This window comes from Podarcis vaucheri (assembly GCF_965113315.1).
Source record: "Podarcis vaucheri genome assembly, chromosome: 6".
Classification (NCBI taxonomy): Eukaryota; Metazoa; Chordata; class Lepidosauria; order Squamata; family Lacertidae; genus Podarcis; species Podarcis vaucheri.
Window position 1 is genome coordinate 31,646,235 of NC_138764.1, and position 18,200 is coordinate 31,664,434.

The 18,200-nt window shown below is 42.8% G+C and overlaps 1 protein-coding gene across 4 annotated transcripts in view; it reads right to left on the minus strand.

Annotated features, from left to right (window-relative positions):
• The window catches only part of DPYD (dihydropyrimidine dehydrogenase), a 526,409-nt gene that overhangs the window by 251,649 nt on the left and 256,560 nt on the right, over nucleotides 1-18,200 (minus strand). For all 4 annotated transcript variants that reach the window (XM_082227795.1, XM_082227793.1, XM_082227794.1 and 1 more), the window contains 2 exons: nucleotides 14,981-15,150; nucleotides 6,843-7,053 (listed from right to left, as the gene is read on the minus strand). In XM_082227795.1, the coding sequence (XP_082083921.1) occupies nucleotides 6,843-7,053; nucleotides 14,981-15,150 (381 nt within the window). The remainder of the gene's footprint in view (nucleotides 1-6,842; nucleotides 7,054-14,980; nucleotides 15,151-18,200) is intronic.

The window sequence follows — 18,200 nt, forward strand, 5'->3', positions numbered from 1 at the left end:
ACCTCCCTTGTTCTCTTAAAAAAAGAAAGCACATTATTTTATTATTCAAGAGATGAACAGGATTTTCTTCCAACCAGAGAATGGCACCCATCTGAGAGGTGCCAGAACTGAGTTCTGGTGAGCTCTGGCTGAAAAAAAATCCTGTCCATCTCTTGATTAATAATATACAGTGGCGTAGCGTGGGTTGTCAGCACCCGGGGCAAGGCAAGTAATTTGTGCCCCCTAACCCGTGGATTTGCGCCTCCTAACCTGTGGATTTGCGCCCCCTAACCCTAACCCCCAGATGTTGCGCCCAGTGCAGCCGCTGCCCCCTGCACCCTCCATGCTACGCCACTGATAATATAACTTGATTTCTTTTTTTAAAAAATGGGAGGGGAAATAGCTATAGGCCTCTACCTAGAAAACTTGTGTGCATTATTTTTTTCTTTATTTCTAAAATTGTGGCTGCAATAGTCAAGGTCCACTCTTCTTCCAATATATTTTCTTGCTTATTTAGATATGACATAGTTCCCTTAAGGTGTGTACTTCTGGATTCAAAAAAAATTATATACATATGTACATATCTATATTCCTCTCTATTCTGTTCTTTACAGCAGCTAATGTGGAAATAAAACACATTATTCTGGGCTCAGGTCTGCTGCCAAACTTAAGATTATCAATGGCCTCTTAGTAAGAGCATATGTGATATCAACTCCTAGTGAAACCTGGCAAATAATGATAAGCAGAAACTCTGAGCATAGCTATTCACAAGGGAGGAAAGCCTATTCTTGTGCAGGTATTGGGGAAATGGGAAATAATAATAATTACAGAAAGATCACGTTGTGCTTCACAGCAACTGTCTGAGGCAACACGAAGCGGTGCTTAAAATAGCCTCCTAAAGTAACTCGGCTTTTTGTCCCCTGTAAAAATAATCCCATTGAAAATTATGCACTTTCTGTGTTATTTGTAATGGGTGTGCTACACGAACAAGGCTTTTTTCATGTTTTTCACCTCTCATGCTTTTACCTCTCATCACTGAGTTGTTTCAAAGGCATGTTAGCAATGCACATATGCAGCAACATATAATGGTGACAATAAACTTTGCGAATTGTGTTGATATAGCGGAATGTTTCCCTTCTGTTACAGGATTTCTCTTCAGCAAGGCTATAATGACTTTAATTGTGACGTTTAGCTTATTTTTTTTAGTTGTTGCTTTGTTAATAGCGCCTCGTAGATTGAAATTGCTTCACTCCTGATTTGTTAATGACTCTATATGGCTTATGCCGTATTTGTGATGTTCTATTATGTCCTATCCTGTTTTTTGTTATTTATTGTTTGTAAGCTGCAGTGTTTCCCAAACTTGGGTCTCTAGCTGCTTTTGGACTACAGCTCCCATCATCCCTAGCTACCAAGATAAGTGGTCAAGGATGATGGGAACTGTAGTCTGAAAAACAGCTTGAGACCCAAGTTTAGGAAACACTGAATAATAATAATTATTATTATTATTATTATTACACATTCTGAGTGGCTTCTGGCATATATCCAAAAACTTAATAAAACATTAAACATTAAAATGGATGAAAAGCAGCATAGAAATATAATCAGTCAATCAGTGGCAAACATTTTCAACAGTGGGGAGTGGCTTCCACGTAGTGGCAGGGCATAGGCTATACATGGAAAAGGTCCCAGGGTTCATCTGTGTGGCATCTTCATGAAGAGGTGGGAAAGATGCTTCTCTGCAACGCTGGAGAGAGCTGTCAGTCAGTGTGGACAATACTGAGATGGACCGATGGACTGACAGCATTATCAGTGTGCATTTCTTGGTACGGAATGTATTGATTTTATATGTAAAGATCTTTCCTAATTAATTCTAGGGGGTTTGGGAAGTGTGTGATACAAACTGGAAGTTCCAAGCTGACAAGTAAGTTTCTATTCTGCCTAGAAACAAGCAGAAGGCTCCTGATATTTGGGTTATTCCTTCAGAGAAGCTGCACAGCTGGTTTTAACTGGTTCTGCTATCTCTTTCACCCAAGGTCATTCTGACTATAATAATAGGCCAGAAGGAGCCCGAGTTTCACTTTTTCTCTCTCTCGCTCTCTTTCCTTATGGTGTGGTGTTCTGTACATAGTATGCTTAGTATTAAGGTTTTAGTCCTATTGTAAGTTATTTTAAGTTTAAGACAGGCAACCCCAAACTCAGTCCTCCAGATGTTTTGGGACTACAACTCCCATCATCCCTAGCTAACAGGACCAATGGTCAGGGATGATGGGAGCTGCAGTCCCAAAACATCTGGAGGGCCAAGTTTCGGGATGCCTGGTTTAAGTCAAGTCTGCTGCAACTGGATTTCTTATGGACTGTCCTAATCCTGAACGTATTGGATTTGTGACCATTATGCTCATTTGCCTTCAGTGGCAGTAAAGCTCTGCTGGATGAAATACAATTGCCTCTGGTCTATTTCTGGGGAATCCTAAAATGTGTCTTAAGTTTATTATTATTTTTACTCTGCTAACAATATGTTGGATTCTATCTCTGGATCAATATTGAGCAGAATTCATGACAAGCATAAGGCAGCTTTCTCCGCTGTATAAATTGCAACTCTGACTATAGCCAAGAACAGCCCTTTCAGGAGAAAATGGAGTCCCTGTGGCAACAACAGGAAATTGAAGTGCAGAGAACAAAGGAGGACAACTTTTTGCAGCCGAGAAACAAATATGGGGAAGGGTGGCAGACTATTTGTACTGCGAGTTTTATTGCAGCTCTTTTGCCTTTTTCTCTTTTTCTCCAAAGCAACCTTAAATAATTCATTCCTTAAAAGCTACTAACAAATAAATATTTATCATCACCCTCATCATCTACCACAAATACATTCCTTGTGGAGGCTGCGGAGACCAGGCTAAAAAGAGACCTAGTGCAGGAAAACAACAAAGCATAATCATGTTTCACAACTATGAGGGGCAAATAGTTTTTGGAGGTGCCCCTTTGAAAGGCTTGGGGGCACAGGGGGAATCTTTCTCAGGATTCCCCCTGTCGCAGGTGTTATTATCCCCCAGAAACATAAATGTCTCTGGTTATTTCTAAATCACACAAAATAATCACCGTAAGTTATCTTAAGATAAATTCTTGTCATTATATTTTGAATTTAACCTTGGATATATCCAAGAGCTGAACTTTACTATAAATCTTCCAGCCACACTGGGACTGAAGCAAGGGTGGCTAATCTATAGTCTGTAGACCATCTATAGATTCCCCAGGTGATTTATGATGCTCCTGCAAGCCTCCAATAATTTGGCAGCCATGTGGACAATATAGTCATACCTAGGGTTAAATGTGCTTCAGGTTGAGCACTTTCAGGTTGCGCTCCACCGCGACCCAGAAGTAACGGAACACGTTACTTCCGGATTTCGCTGCTCGTGCATGTGCAGATGGCCAAAATGGCGTCACACGCATGCATGGAAGTGGCAAATCGCGACCCGTGCATGCGCAGACGTGGGGTTCGTTCGCTTCTGGATGCGAACGGGGCTCCGGAACAGATCCCGTTCATATCCAGAGGTACCACTGTATTTAAATACAGAGAGAGAATGAGAGATCAGATATAGATAAATATATTTATTTAGACAATGGGCAGGAGGTGGTGGGATGAATGTCTGCTGAATATATGGGTGTGACTGCGCATGTGTGAGAGATCGTGACATGCCAATATCGTGACAGGCCTTGGAATCATGGCCAACCCTCAATGTGGCCTTCAAGCTGAAAAAGTTGGTACTTCCCTTGACCAAAGTTAGAAATTTCACCCTTGAATGCTTCCAATAATGAAACCTTCAAGATTCTCTGCCACATCTGAAGTACAGCAGAACATCCTATGCCAAATCATAGCTGTCAACCTTCCCTTTTTTTGTGGGAAATTCCCTTATTCCAGCACCATTTCCCACTGCTTCCCGCTGCTATCCCGGATTGTTACATATCCCATAGACTGTCCCCAGGACAGGTGAGGCTGTTGATCCCTTATTTTCGAGGCTGCTGATCCCTTATTTTCAAATCCGAAAGTTGACAACTATGTGCCAAATTACTAATACACTGGGAATGGATTAGGATGAAGTGCTGCCCAGCACCCTCTAGTGGCCATGCCATAGGCATAGAGCAGCCTTTCCCAACCTTGGGTCCCCAGATGTTGTTGCACTACAACTCCCATCATCCCTGGCTAGCAGGGGTTATAGTCCAATGACATCAAAGGACCCAAGGCTGGCATAGAGGCCTCAAAATTTGGGGGTACCAAGTAGCAGGGAGTCAGGGACCCTAGTTTTCATTTGATGGAACATCACAAGCTTCAGTTCTGCTCAGAAGACCATAATCCTGTTGACCACTCTGATACCACCACTGTCTCTTCTCTTCCAATCTACATTTCTCTATTGATTAATGCTTGTCAAAAAATCAACATGACCCACTGCAACAACTAGCCATCTCATTCATATATATGTTGTTGTTTAGTCGTTTAGTCTTGTCCGACTCTTCGTGACCCCATGGACCAGAGCACGCCAGGCACTTCTGTCCTCCACTGCCTCCCGCAGTTTGATCAAACTCATGCTAGTAGCTTCAAGAACACCATCCAACCATCTCATTCTCTGTCGTCCCCTTCTCCTTGTGCCCTCCATCTTTCCCAACATCAGGGTCTTTTCCAGGGAGTCTTCTCTTCTCATGAGGTGGCCAAAGTATGTGTGTATATATATATATATATATATATGCTTTCGTAGATTTTCACGGGTACAGGAATGCAGGTTTTGGTGTCTTCGGGTGTCTTCCCGTGTAAGAGTCGGGGTGTCTGTGCGACGTTTCGACGAGGTCTCACTCGTCATCTTCAGGCTGGTGCTTTCGGCTTCTTGTTCCAGTAACAAGAAGCCGAAAGCACCAGCCTGAAGATGACGAGTGAGACCTCGTCGAAACGTCGCACAGACACCCCGACTCTTACACGGGAAGACACCCGAAGACACCAAAACCTGCATATATATATATATATATATATATATATATATATATGAGAAAATTGGGATTTAATCAGGTTGCTGGATAACATTAGTTGCTGAGTTCACCACAGGACTACAATAAAAGAGGATAAGCAGAGTAAGACCACTAAACTGATTGATATTACAGCTGGATGAGACTATAGACACTACTGGCGTCATTTGGCAAATCTATATTCAGCTTCTTATTTAATAGGTCAGCTTTTCAAATATGTTCTCATAAGCTCCAATTAAAGTTAACTTCAGCAATGAGGACTTCATTAGTGATTCAACGGTTGCTCATTTCTTTTCTCTTCGGGGCATAAGCAACCGATAAATCAAATTCCCTATAAAAAGTTTTCGCAGGGTGGGATGGGGGTGATAGAAAGGCATAAGAAATATCAGAAGAGCCCAACTAAATGACACCAAAGGCTCATCTAGCCCAGAACTAAGGGCGTACATTCCCTTTTTCCAATGAACAAAGAACTGGATTAAATTAGGCCCATTCAGTTCAATGTTCATGCATACAAAGAGAATACACAGAGGAACAAATTGGTACACATGGATCCCCCCCGATTCATAGAATCATTCATGCCCATTCATGTGCAAGTGGGGAGAAAATGGGTGATGGTGATAGCAGACCTCTCCTCTCTGGGTGTTCCTGCCAGCTGCCATTTTTATATGTCCAAACAGGTTCACATGGTGACTCTCACACGCCTTCATGAATAACTTTACTTCAATGCACGTTTTCTTGTTCCATCTCTTGGTTAAAGAGCCCAATCTAGACATTTCCCTTGCCAGATCAATGTATCCGCTGAAAGGGCCACTGGGTTGCTCACAGCAGTCCTATAATAGCTAAGAGACTTACTGCAGTTGCAACAAAATTCCAAGCAAGAGTTACTTTCACGAAGGGGCAATGGCTGTGCAAAACAAAGATGGAGCCTCATCCTCCAAGAACTCACTTCCCTCGCGTTTGGGTGCATCTTCCACAGTGTGGTTCCTTTTCCCTGCCTCGAGGGTTCTAGATCGCACAGGGAACCTATGTGACTAGAAAAGCTTCCCCACAAGCCCTTCACATGAGCAATGACAGAATAAGTCTATAATGTAAACAGATTTGCATGCATTCTAAAGCAGCATGCTGAGATGGGCATAGGCATTCACTTTTAAAATGGAAAAGGGCAGTAGTGGCTTAGGCGTAGGGCTCTTGCTTTGCATGCAGAAGGTCACAGGTTCAACCCCTGACATCTCCAGTTAGAGCTTCTGCCAGTCAATGTAAACCAGGGTTTCCCAAACTTGGGTATCCAGCTGTTTTTGGACTACAGTTCCCATCATCGCTGACCAGTGGTCCTGCTAGCTAGGGATGATGGGAGCTAGAGATGGAAGCTGGAGACCCAAGTTTGATGTAGACCATTCTGAGCTATATGGAACAATGGTGTGACCCAGCATAAGGCCCCTTCCTATACACAATTAAAAATTGACCTCCCTAACTTGTTCCTTCCTACCTAAGTTTCCTGCAGAGTTGTTAGGGAACAGAAAAGAGATTTAGTGATCTACGTTTTCTGCAGAGGAACACGAATGCAAGTTACGAACAAATAAGAAAATGAATGTGCTCTTTTTAAAGAATGAAATTGAGGCAGGAAACAGTATTTCAAATCAAATTTCACCCTCTCTTCTATTGTAGCCATTTGAAATGTGCACATTCCAGTCATCAAAGTGTTTGTTCTAGGGAATTTAGTACATCCTGGGAGAAAACCCAACCAAAAGTAAGTCCCACTGATTTCAGTGTGACAATTATGCATATACTTGAACCAGTGGGATTTAAACGCGCATAACTGCGGCTGGATTATGCCCCTTGTAACTGAGAAATACCTTTAGGGTCACTTAGGACTGAACCAAAGGCACTGATCACCACATCGGCTTTCAGGCGGACAATCTGATCCTGGTCCTCATTCCAGTTTCCATCTTCATCTTGCTCTGTCCGAACAAATTCCATAGCAACAATCTTCCCTCCTTTCACTACAACCTTCCGAGGGGAAAGGAAGGGGAGAAATTCACATTTTTCTTCTTTTGCAAGATCTACCTGGAAGGGGAAAAATAACATAGTTGCTATTGATTTTTTTTTTAAGGTGAATTTGTATGTTGAAAGCTATCTTGAGAGAGTCTGACCCTAAAAGAAAAGTCTACAAATGTTCTATATAAATAGATAACACTTGTGTTACTTTCTAACCCTGCAATCCTATTGCAGGCATCCCAGGAGTGCTGAGTATTTGAATCTCCCTCTTTGAGGATAGAGAGAAAGGTCTATCATCAGAGGTAGAAATCTGGTCCCTCAAGCCTCTCCACGAGGCTGTGGAAAGATCCACAGCCAGTTATTGTGATACTGGAGATGGCACAGGAGAGGTATGCCAGGGGGGTTCTGGGAGGGTCTGTAAGTCCACAGGATTTAAAACCCTCTCTATCCCAACTCTCTCTTCCAAAAGAGGGAATAAACTACAGTGTTGGCATAGCCTATTTCCTTTCCATTGTTTCCAAGGGGGCGGGAATCTTAAATGAAACATAAACTGGCAAAGTAAAACAGGAACGCAATAAAACCACTCCATCTTCACTTTCTGCTCTGCTGAGCTGGTGGGACATTGGAATAGAGTGAGTCATCTACCTCCAGCTCTCCCCCTTTTTGGCCCCCTTGGATCGCAGTCTACATCTTCTACACACTGGGCTGCAATCTTTTATTGTGGCTCGTTCTGTAGATTCCAGTGTTAGGAGGGTGAGATATGCATCCGAACAGGACAATGGTAATATTCTCAATACGCATCAACCTCTCTCCCCGCAATCAGAAGATCAAACTGTCTTTTTAAACATCTTTTCTACCACCCACTACTTCTGGAATTGCATTACTTTTAATTAGCAGCATCTGTTAGGAGACCTCTTGGATTTGAAGTCAGAAATGGAATCGGCTTCATCTTTGTGAAAGGCTCTTACAGTAGGCTTCATTATCATTCCAATATGAGAGGAGACCACACAATCTGTTCTGGGAATAGCAGTTAGACCTACACACATTCCGTTGTCAGCTACTTGCTGTGGTGCCCAATTATCAAATCCACAAATGTTTTAAATGAATTAAAATGTGTAAGGCAAGGCTGTCGTCGTAAAATATTCCTCAAGTCTGGGATTCATCCAGTCTCTTTTTGCATTTAAATTATCATTTATGATTATTTTTGTTTCCATTCATTTGACACATACTGAATCTACACAAAGCAACATCTTCCATGACCAATAGTCACAATTCTTTCTAATCCCATTGGTCAGGTGTCTTTTCTTAAATGTCAATGATTTCAGCTGAAGAATGAATTCACAGCAGCAAAGCCCAATTTAGTGAGAGCAGCAAACCTCTGTTTTCCCCCAAGCTCCTTTCTCCCCAAATTCTACTATGCCATGTGCACCACTCCTCATTAAAGTGCAAGAAGGAAGTCAACAGGGGAAGGTTTAGTACAGGTGTGGGGAGGCTGAGGCTTTCTGGGTGTTGCTGAACTACAACTCCCATCAGCCCCAGCAAGCCAGGCCAACAGCCACAGATGATGAGAGTTGTAGTTCAGCAGCATCTGGAGGGCCCAAGGTTCCCAGCACTTGTTTTAGTAAACCAGAAACGGGTGCCTCCGCAGATATACACACTGCCTCCACATATCTGCAAGAAATATGGCAGATGGAATCACTGGCAGATAGCAGTCTATTGCACACACACACACACAGGACTTCAGAACTTAGACAAAGAGGAGATGGACAGTATTGACAGTATGCATTAATACTGTTAGTTGTTTGGATTATTTTTATTATGTACTTTATTATGTATTTTGTGCTTCGTATATTGCCTAGGTGTTGTGACCCACCCAGAGACCTACAGGTATAGGGCGGTATACAAATGTAAGAAATCAATCAATCATCATCATCATGCCTCATTCTCTCTGTTAATCTACAAAAATGGGAGGTACTGACTGTGAGGCCACAGCAAAAGGGCAACAGTACAGCAGCTACAGTCTGGGTAGCAACCATGACAGGATAAGCACCCCTCCCAAATTCCAGCTAGAGAATGGACCCTCTTGGAGTGAGATCCCACACAACAAACCTGATCCCAACGTGCCTATCAAACAGAGCAGATGTGCATTGTACATTGACAACACAATGCCACCAGTATGTAACTATGACCTCGTAATAGCTTTTCCTGAAAAAGTGAAGCAGAGGCTACAGACATTTGTAACAATGACAGGACCCTTGAGGATGAGCCCTGCCATAGAGACCAGGGCTTGAATTCAAAGGAGTGCTAAGTAACTCCTTGCACAAGTGGAACAACATCTGCTTGTGCAAGGAGACTCCCTACTCTCCTCTCCCACTGTGCCATCATATTTCGCTGTGATTGTGGCAGCAAACCACCCAGAGACTGCTGAATATCTTCCCCACTCCCTTCCAGTGCTATTTTTCTAGGGGGGGGAAGGTGCCGGAACTCACCATGAACACCTCCCTCATTCTCTTAGAATGGCAATGATGCTTACCTGAGAGGTGCCAGAAGCCACCTGAGAGGTGCTGGAACTAAGTTCCTGTGAGTTCCCCCTGGAAAAAAGCCCTGCCCCCTTCTATTACCATGATACTATTTCAAAATGTAGTGCTATTCTGAGACTGGAATGAGTGCTGCCATTGTTACAAAACAGGAGACAGAACTAAAAGGCGAAAGAGGTATGCCAGTTTCACTGCCCTGCTTTGCCCACCAAAATTTAGACTCCTGGAATGCTTCTGCAAACCTCCTGAAATGTCACCCAAATGACCTCCATTATTTACTTCAGGGGTCAGCAAACTATTTCAGCAGGGGGCCGGTCCACTGTCCCTCAGACCTTGTGGGGGGGCCGGACTATATTTTTTAGGGGGAGGAATGAATGAATTTCTATGCCCAACAAATAACCCAGAGATGCATTTTAAATAAAAGCACACATCCTACTCATGTAAAAACACCAGGCAGGCCCCACAAATAACCCAGAGATGCATTTCAAATAAAAGGACACATTCTACTCTGATTCCCGGACTGTCCGCAGACCGGATTTAGAAGGCGATTGGGCCAGATTCGGCCCCCAGACTTTTGTTTGCCTACCCATGATTTACTTCTTGCTTCAATAACACCCACCATTTTAAGTGAATCTATTCTTTGTGAATTTAAGAATATAACTTCTAGTCATGCTACCAGATGCTTGACTTGCTAATTTGGTCAAAGATGTTTTCACATTAAGGCAGGAGTTGAAATTATTCCAAAAACTGGGCATCTCTTGAAAGGATTATGCAAAGTGGATATGAAATTTAAAGAAGAGCTTAACTCTTTTTCTCAGAGCCAAACCTTTAGGGTTCATTGTGTTCTATTTGTGTTCACTAAAGTTGATAAGATTACTAACTTTTATGGTTAAATAAAAATGTGGCAGGATTTAGAAAAGCTGTCCTGGTTTCTGATTTGATCCTGGAATGTCCCATTTTCCTTAGGATGTCCCTATTCTCATCAAAGAAATGTTGGAGGGTATGGAGTTATGCAACCACTGAACCAAGGAGATAATTACCTTTAGAAGACATCTGATGGTAGCCCTGTATAGGAAAGTTCTTTGTAAAATGTTTAATGTTTTATTGTGTTTTTATACATGTTGGAAGCCACCCAGAGTGGAGGGGCAACCCAGTCAAATGGGTGGGGTGTTGTTGTTGTTAATATTGAATAGGGCATTTCTATTATCATGGGAGAAACGTTGGAAGGTATGGCATAGTCCATGGTCAAAAGTTATGGTGGCTGTGGTTCAACAATATATAGAAGGCCACTGGTTTGCTACCTCTGTTTTAGGGAGAAAAAAAATCTGCAAACAATATTTACACCTCAGCAAAAAACAACAACAGTTCATACATAAGAACTAGGGAACTACCATCAGAGTTGTGCTAAGAATAAATCAGTGTATTTATTACATTTGTTCAAAAATAATCTCTCTAAATTATTACTCTCTGACAAAAAAACTCCAGAACATAAATTATGTAGCATGGAAAATTACTCTCTGTTCTAGATGATTCCCCACTAGTCACCTTGCGCAACCGTTAGGTCTACATCTGTCCCTGAAGACAGGGGGCTATTTCCGCATATATTTTGTAACTGGGGCATATCTGATGTCTCATTAGTGTGAATTATGCAATAATACGTGGTATGTGGCACATAAATTACAACAAAGCAAGCCCAACACATTGCGATAATTAAAGCTGAAATAAAAAGCTTTCATAATAAAATAAATGATTAAGATGCCAATCAGAAGCTTAATATGTGTGTGGCGTATGCATGCCGGCTACTGAAACTCTGATCTGAGTTCCAAATTAAGTTGTGCCTCAAAAAATTGGTAACCTTTTTTTTTTAAAAAAAAAAGCACATGAATTCAACACACAGACTTTCTTTCTGAGGATCTCTCCCACATGTAAATAAAATTCCTGGCCTGCTCTTCATAGACATCTAAAAGTTGTTCATTTTTATGGTGGCCAGTTGGACAAGGCCTGTAAATATCGCACACAGTTTGGAGTGGCTCTACATGTACATTTCCTCTATCAGAAGGTCAATATTTAGAGTCATGTCGCAAAGGTGAACTGGCTCATGAAAACAGCCACATGTGAACTGGAGTGATGGGCCAACGAAACTCAAGCAGACATTGCTTTGGGGACTTGCCAACCTGGCTGAATTCATTGCTGGGAGGCTCTCATCACCTCAGATACATGGATTTCCTCTGCAAAGTATTTTTTTTTAGAAATAACAACATTCCCACCTTGTGGTAAGTGACCATTTGAATGCAACCTAGAATGGAGTAGGGTAATCTGTACAGTGCAACTGGATAGTTATAATTTATATATTTGGAAAACTGAAGTAACTACCCAGAATTCATTCTCTCTCTCTCTCTCTCTCTCTCTCTCTCTCTCTGTGTGTGTGTGTGTGTGTGTGTGTGTGTAATTTTCCCCCAGCCTCAATTGGAATTACAAACATATTACCAAGTGCTAAACTGCATGTCTATAAATGGGAACTTTCAAATGCCATCGTATATTTTTAAAAAATAACAGTAGCAGACGCTCCAACTGTCCCTATTTTCCAGAGAGAGTCCCAGATTTACAGAAGCCGTTGTGGCTTCTGGTTTGATCCCAAGAATGTCCTGCTTTTCCTTAGGACGACCCTAGTTTCCTCAGAGAAATGTTGGAGGGTATGGAGCTATGCGACCCCCGAGCCAATGAGATAACTAATTCTACAGCTTTTTGAAGACATCTGAAGGCAGCTCTGTATAGGGAAGTTGTTTAATGTTTCATCATGTTTTTATATATGTCAGAAGCAGCCCAGATGGGTGGGGTATAAATAATAAAATTGTTGTGGTTTTGGTTGTAATGGAACAGGACATCCCTATTTCATTGGAGAAACGGAGGGTATGCAATAGAGATCATAGGAAGATGCCTTATACTGATTCAGATAACTGGTCTATATAGCCCAGTACTGCCTGCACTGCCTGGCAGCAGCTTTCCAGTGCTATCTCCCAGCTCTTACTTGGAAATGCTGAGAACTGAACCTGGGACCTTTTGCATAGAAAGCCTGAGGCACAGAGCAACCTATACATTGAGCCAAGCCTGTGCAGAGTGCAAGGGGCAGCCTGATACACTTGCCCCAGGCTTTGGAAGGCTAAGCTGGCCAGGAAGCCCCCTCAGGGGCTTGTTGGACTTGCGTTGTCATGCCAAGAATGCCCCATGCCTCTTAGCTGACTGGGAATTCCTGCCCCACGCCTCAGACAAGCTCTGCACAGGCTTGCGTAGAGCCCATGTGGCTTGTTTTTAAAGTCTGACATTCAACTGTTGGCATCTCTGGTTAAAGGATATCCAGTAGGTGGGTTGGGTCCATGAAGAGGTGCCAGTTAGAGAAAGAAGAAGAAGAGGAGTTTGGATTTGATATCCCGCTTTATCACTACCCGAAGGAGTCTCAAAGCGGCTAACATTCTCCTTTCCCTTCCTCTCCCACAACAAACACTCTGTGAGGTGAGTGGGGCTGAGAGACTTCAGAGAAGTGTGACTAGCCCAAGGTCACCCAGCAGCTGCATGTGGAGGAGCGGAGACGCAAACCTGGTTCACCAGATTACAAGTCAACCGTTCTTAACCACTACACCACATTGGCTCTCAAGACTAGGCTAGATGGTCTGAGTCAGTATACACTTAGGAACATCATATAGTTCCTAAGAAGACCACAGTAAACACCTCATAGCAATATTTTATTTCAAGTGGCTGGCACAGTGTTATAAGACGGCAAAAACCATCAGGTGTGAGACAGGTTTATTATATCTCAATGTCTTCCTGAGGGGAAATATTCCCACACTTGTATAATTTTAAGTTACATGAAGGTTTTCTTACGATAGAAAACTCTCCTCACAGTTGACAGAAACATGCTGTGAATAAAGAACACGTCTTGCACACACTTGTTTTTGTATTTCAGGGCCAACTCTAAAGGGCATGAGGCTGGGCATGTGCCAGGACTCCAAGAGGCCATGAAGAGTCCACCAGGTCAACAGCACTATGGTCAAAAGGAGGCACAAGATACACATTAATTGACACACTCTCAGGGCTGGCGCCAAAGATTGGCATGTCTGATGAAAGCCTGATGGACCTCCTTCTCCTCTTCAGCATGTTCACCCACCTCTCACCCTGGGCCAGATAACAGTGGTGGTGAGAAGGAGGAGGAAATGTCATGACTCTCTGCCAAGCAAGCAAGCAGGTAGAATAGTAAGAGCAGCAAGCAATTAGTGATATGGAGGTAGATGCACTGATAGAGGTCCCATGGAGGATGTCTTATCCTGCAAAAACCTGGAGCTGACCCTCCATGCACTGCCTTTTCCTGGTTAAAGGAGACTCACTGAATGACACCCAAATTCATGCATCTGGAACTCATTTTCATGAGTAGTATGTGATGTTCTCCCATATGCACCAGTAAAGGCAGATATCAATGTAATGTTTATTTTTACAATCAGCGGGTAGACTTAGTATTTATTTTATTGCGGTCCTATTCTATGCTGGCTGCCTCACACCCAAACACCCACCTGCACGCTGTCTCTGGCTGAGGTTCTAGCCTCCTCCATTAACCTCCCAGAGGGGTCTTCCCTCCCAAACATAACAGCACATAACAAACTTCTTAAAGGGATAGCCCCACATGGGAGAAGCTGTCTCTGGGCTTGTCTACACTTCCGCTTGCCCCGTGCCTAGAAAGCATGGTTCCGAGCGGTTTTCTGCTTGACCTGAGATTTCTAGACATGGGTCTGAATGATTTTCCCATTGCTCTGCTCCTTTCCCAGGGAAAACTAGCTCTTTAGCTCTAAATCAAAGCAAATGTGAATCTGGAGAAAACCTGAATTGCTTCGACTGAGCACTAAAGAGTGGCTTTTCCCAGGGGAAAGTAGCGGGACAAAAGGAAGTGTGGATAAGTCCTCTGTTGCTACAGCGCAACATGTGAAGATGAAATCACACACTATTTGTGACTATTTGTACCTTTCACTCTGACTTTCTTTTTATGTATTTGTTTCCAAACAAAAGCAATAGGGAGCAAATGATAGGCAGGGAGTAGGGGAAGAACCATCTCGTCCTTTGCTTGCTAGCCACCATGTTGCTCAAAATTTCTCATTTCCAATGCTATTTTTTTCTGTCCTGCCATGGGCATGGAGGGGAGGGGTATAGACCTCAGTACCTTATCCCCTTGGATGAAGGAAAGTAAATTGTTGGGGAGGGGGAGTCAAATTTTGAGTGTAACAAATGCCCCATTGGGAAATGGCTGCTCCCCTCACCCCCAATTCTCTGATCAACCCCCAAGCCGGCCAGCCCCAATTGCCCATGTTTTAATGTTAGGGGAATGCAGCAATAACCCCCACCCCCCAAACCAGTATTGCATACCTTAATGTATTTCCTATTAGTACTTCCGGTGTTTCAATTTTGGGAAAACTTACCTCCTCAGGGACAGCCCGTATATTGGTAAATCCTTTCCTGAACACCACAAATACGCGACGAGCTCCACAGCGCAAAGCTGACGTTGCACAGTCAAAAGCAGTGTCGCCCGCTCCAAGAACAATCACTGCTCCCTGTATTGATGGCAATGGAGAGCGACAGGCGCACATTCCTGAATGATGAAAGGAAAACCCCATTTTCAAGGAGGGGAAGAGAGGGAAAAAACACCAGAAAGCTATTTCTGCATGACAGCTCAAACGGCACTTATACTCGAAGCAATGTAAAATTGCATCTTGCAGTTTCCGAGCATGGAGAGTCAGTATCAAATTATTCTGCTTCATTGAAAGACAGTTTTATTCCCATTTTTAAGATATGCTCATACATGTAATTTCATAGTCAGTACCCTTTAGCAGCACTGCCTTCCTGTCTTGGCAGGAAATAAAGTACAATGCATTTCTTCTTTAAAAATAAAAATAAAGGGGAGACTGTAAGGCCTTGTCAGATTGAGTGAAACTGATTTAAGATCCTGGTATTCAAAAAATTAAACCTTTGACTCATTCTTATCGGCATCACTATTCCTTGAGAAAGAGAGAGGGAAATCTTGTTACCAGAAATTCTGTCTGTCACACGATCTAATGTGACTAGAGTCCCACTTACTCAAGCCCTTGTCCAAGGAAGGCTCCACAGTTGTGGAGGTAGACTACAAGTGGTAGAAACTGAGGTTATAAAAAGGAAAACAGCTCCAACCACTCTTACTTTGCGAATCATGTCCACTGAAACAAGATGGCGTCCTGAACGTGGGAAGAATATTTGTGCTTGATATCCAGGGCTCCTGGCTCTGGTTCAATCTACCTAGAGCCTGTTGTCACCACCATATTTATGTATGTGCATACATCAGGTGTGGGGAATCTTTGGCCCTCCAGCTGTTTCTGGATTACAAGCCCCATCATGGCTTTGGCCATGCCTGCCATATTTGTTTCCTACTTCTTTTGTTTCTTAAAAGAATTATGAGGAGAAATATGAAAGTCTGTACAGTGTCAATAAGTCACTGTCTGGTAAGGTACAGGATACTGAGAAAGGCTTAAAAACAACAACCCTTAAAAGACACAAAATCCATACAATGTGTTACACTTTAAAAGCAGGCAGAATGCAGCTAACCACTGATTAAACAAATTACTGTAATTTTTAAAATGATACCATAAATAGAATAAACCTGTAATCTGAAGGGGCCTGTGATAGTTTCATTCAAAAGACTATGTTTTTTAAAGCATATCACCAGTGGTCTATAATTCTTACGTTTGTGCTGCGGTAGTTGTGAATTTTCACAGCAAGGGTGGAGAACCACAAGTATCAATTTCTTCCAAGAACAAAAAAAAAGTTAAACACAGGCCTTTGGAAACTTAAAAAAACCCCACCACACGCACATGGAAACCTTCAGCATAGCATAGTACATAACCATTTATTTTTTCCATATGGAGACAGAATTGAATTTTATCAGGACTGGTCACATTTTCACCAGTTTTATTTCAGGCAGCTAAAGCACTACAGTAGTTTGGGACAAAAGAGTCCATTGAACTATTTCCTGAACCCATCCCCATACTGAGGATATTCCTTCTGATTGTTTTTTTCTGTTTGTTTCCCCGATATGCTGTTCTTCTATTGTGTTTTCTTCCTGGCCATAGTCACTTGAAAAGCCTAGCAAATCAAGGATCACATTAGAAATATACATAGCTAACAAGATTTAGAAATGTGCTGATGTCACTGAGGGCAAATAAAGGTGCTTAATGGATCCACTGCCCCTACCCACAATTATTTTATTTATTTAACAAAATTTATATACTGTTTGAATGTCAAACAAAAACCCACCAAAACCTCTAAGTGGTTTACAACAGTAAAATCAATCAATCAATCAATAAAATATTGATGAAACAGGTATTGAAATCAACATTAGCTAAAATGGGTGACCATGTTCGCTTTTCAATATAATGTCTGAAAAAGGGACACATTTGTAAGCTGCTGGAAATGTCAGTGAGATGTTCCGTCCTCTTTGGCTAATGCCTAGATTCCATTCAACTCATGTCTTTACACAAACCCAAATTCTTCCCACAATACTGTACTTAAGACAAAGGGTTTTGACACAGAGGTGAGCCAAGTGCCAATTGTAAATAATTGTGAAATACCTTCGATGCAGAGATTGGAATGCTGAAGTAAAAGGTTTAGGCCCAAAGCACCACACATTCCTGGCCAAAGCTGTCACAGGTATGGTAAGTTGTCAGGTCTACTTATGGAATAGGCAACTTAGTTGTATTATGGTTCTCATGTGGCACTACCACCAAATGTAAGTAGTTCTTGGCAACTTCCACAAGGAGAGGTACACTGCTTCAATAATGTCAGGGGACTGCCATCAGAACAGGGGAGGGAGGCAGGGACGCTGTTGGGATACAGGGAGCCGCAGAAACTTCTGAGGAGCAGTTCCTCATCCAGCGGTGGGGAAAGCCACACCTCCAGTGGAGAAGAGAGGGAAGGGGCCAGCCAAGCGAGCAGAGGGCTCAAAGATGCTGCTGAAAGCCCAAGCTCGGTTGGCTGGGGGGGACGCACGCCAGGAGGTTAAGGGGTGATATGATAGCCATGTTCAAATATATAAAAGGATGTCACATAGAGGAGGGAGAAAGGTTGTTTTCTGCTGCTCCAGAGAAGTGGACACGGAGCAATGGATCCAAACTACAAGAAAGAAGATTCCACCTAAACATTAGGAAGAACTTCCTGACAGTAAGAGCTGTTCGACAGTGGAATTTGCTGCCAAGGAGTGTGGTGGAGTCTCCTTCTTTGGAGGTCTTTAAGCAGAGGCTTGACAACCATATGTCAGGAGTGCTCTGATGGTGTTTCTTGCTTGGCAGGGGGTTGGACTCGATGGCCCTTGTGGTCTCTTCCAACTCTATGATTCTATGATTCTATGATTCACTTCCATCGCCCAGCTTGCGCAGAGGGGTGAAACACAAGGACGGGAGGTGGAGGTTTGGGGTGTCTAAGTTCTTATGTTGGGGGAGAAGCCGGAAGGGGCCACTCCCGCATTCTGTAAGTGACTAAGACGGACATGAACTTTGGAGTTCTGCACTGTAAATAGTTTGCACAATAAAAACCTGTAAAAGACAGGTTTGGAGTCTGGTTACTCGCGAGGAACAACCAGCAACATCTGACAAATAAGTATTAATCTCCACACAG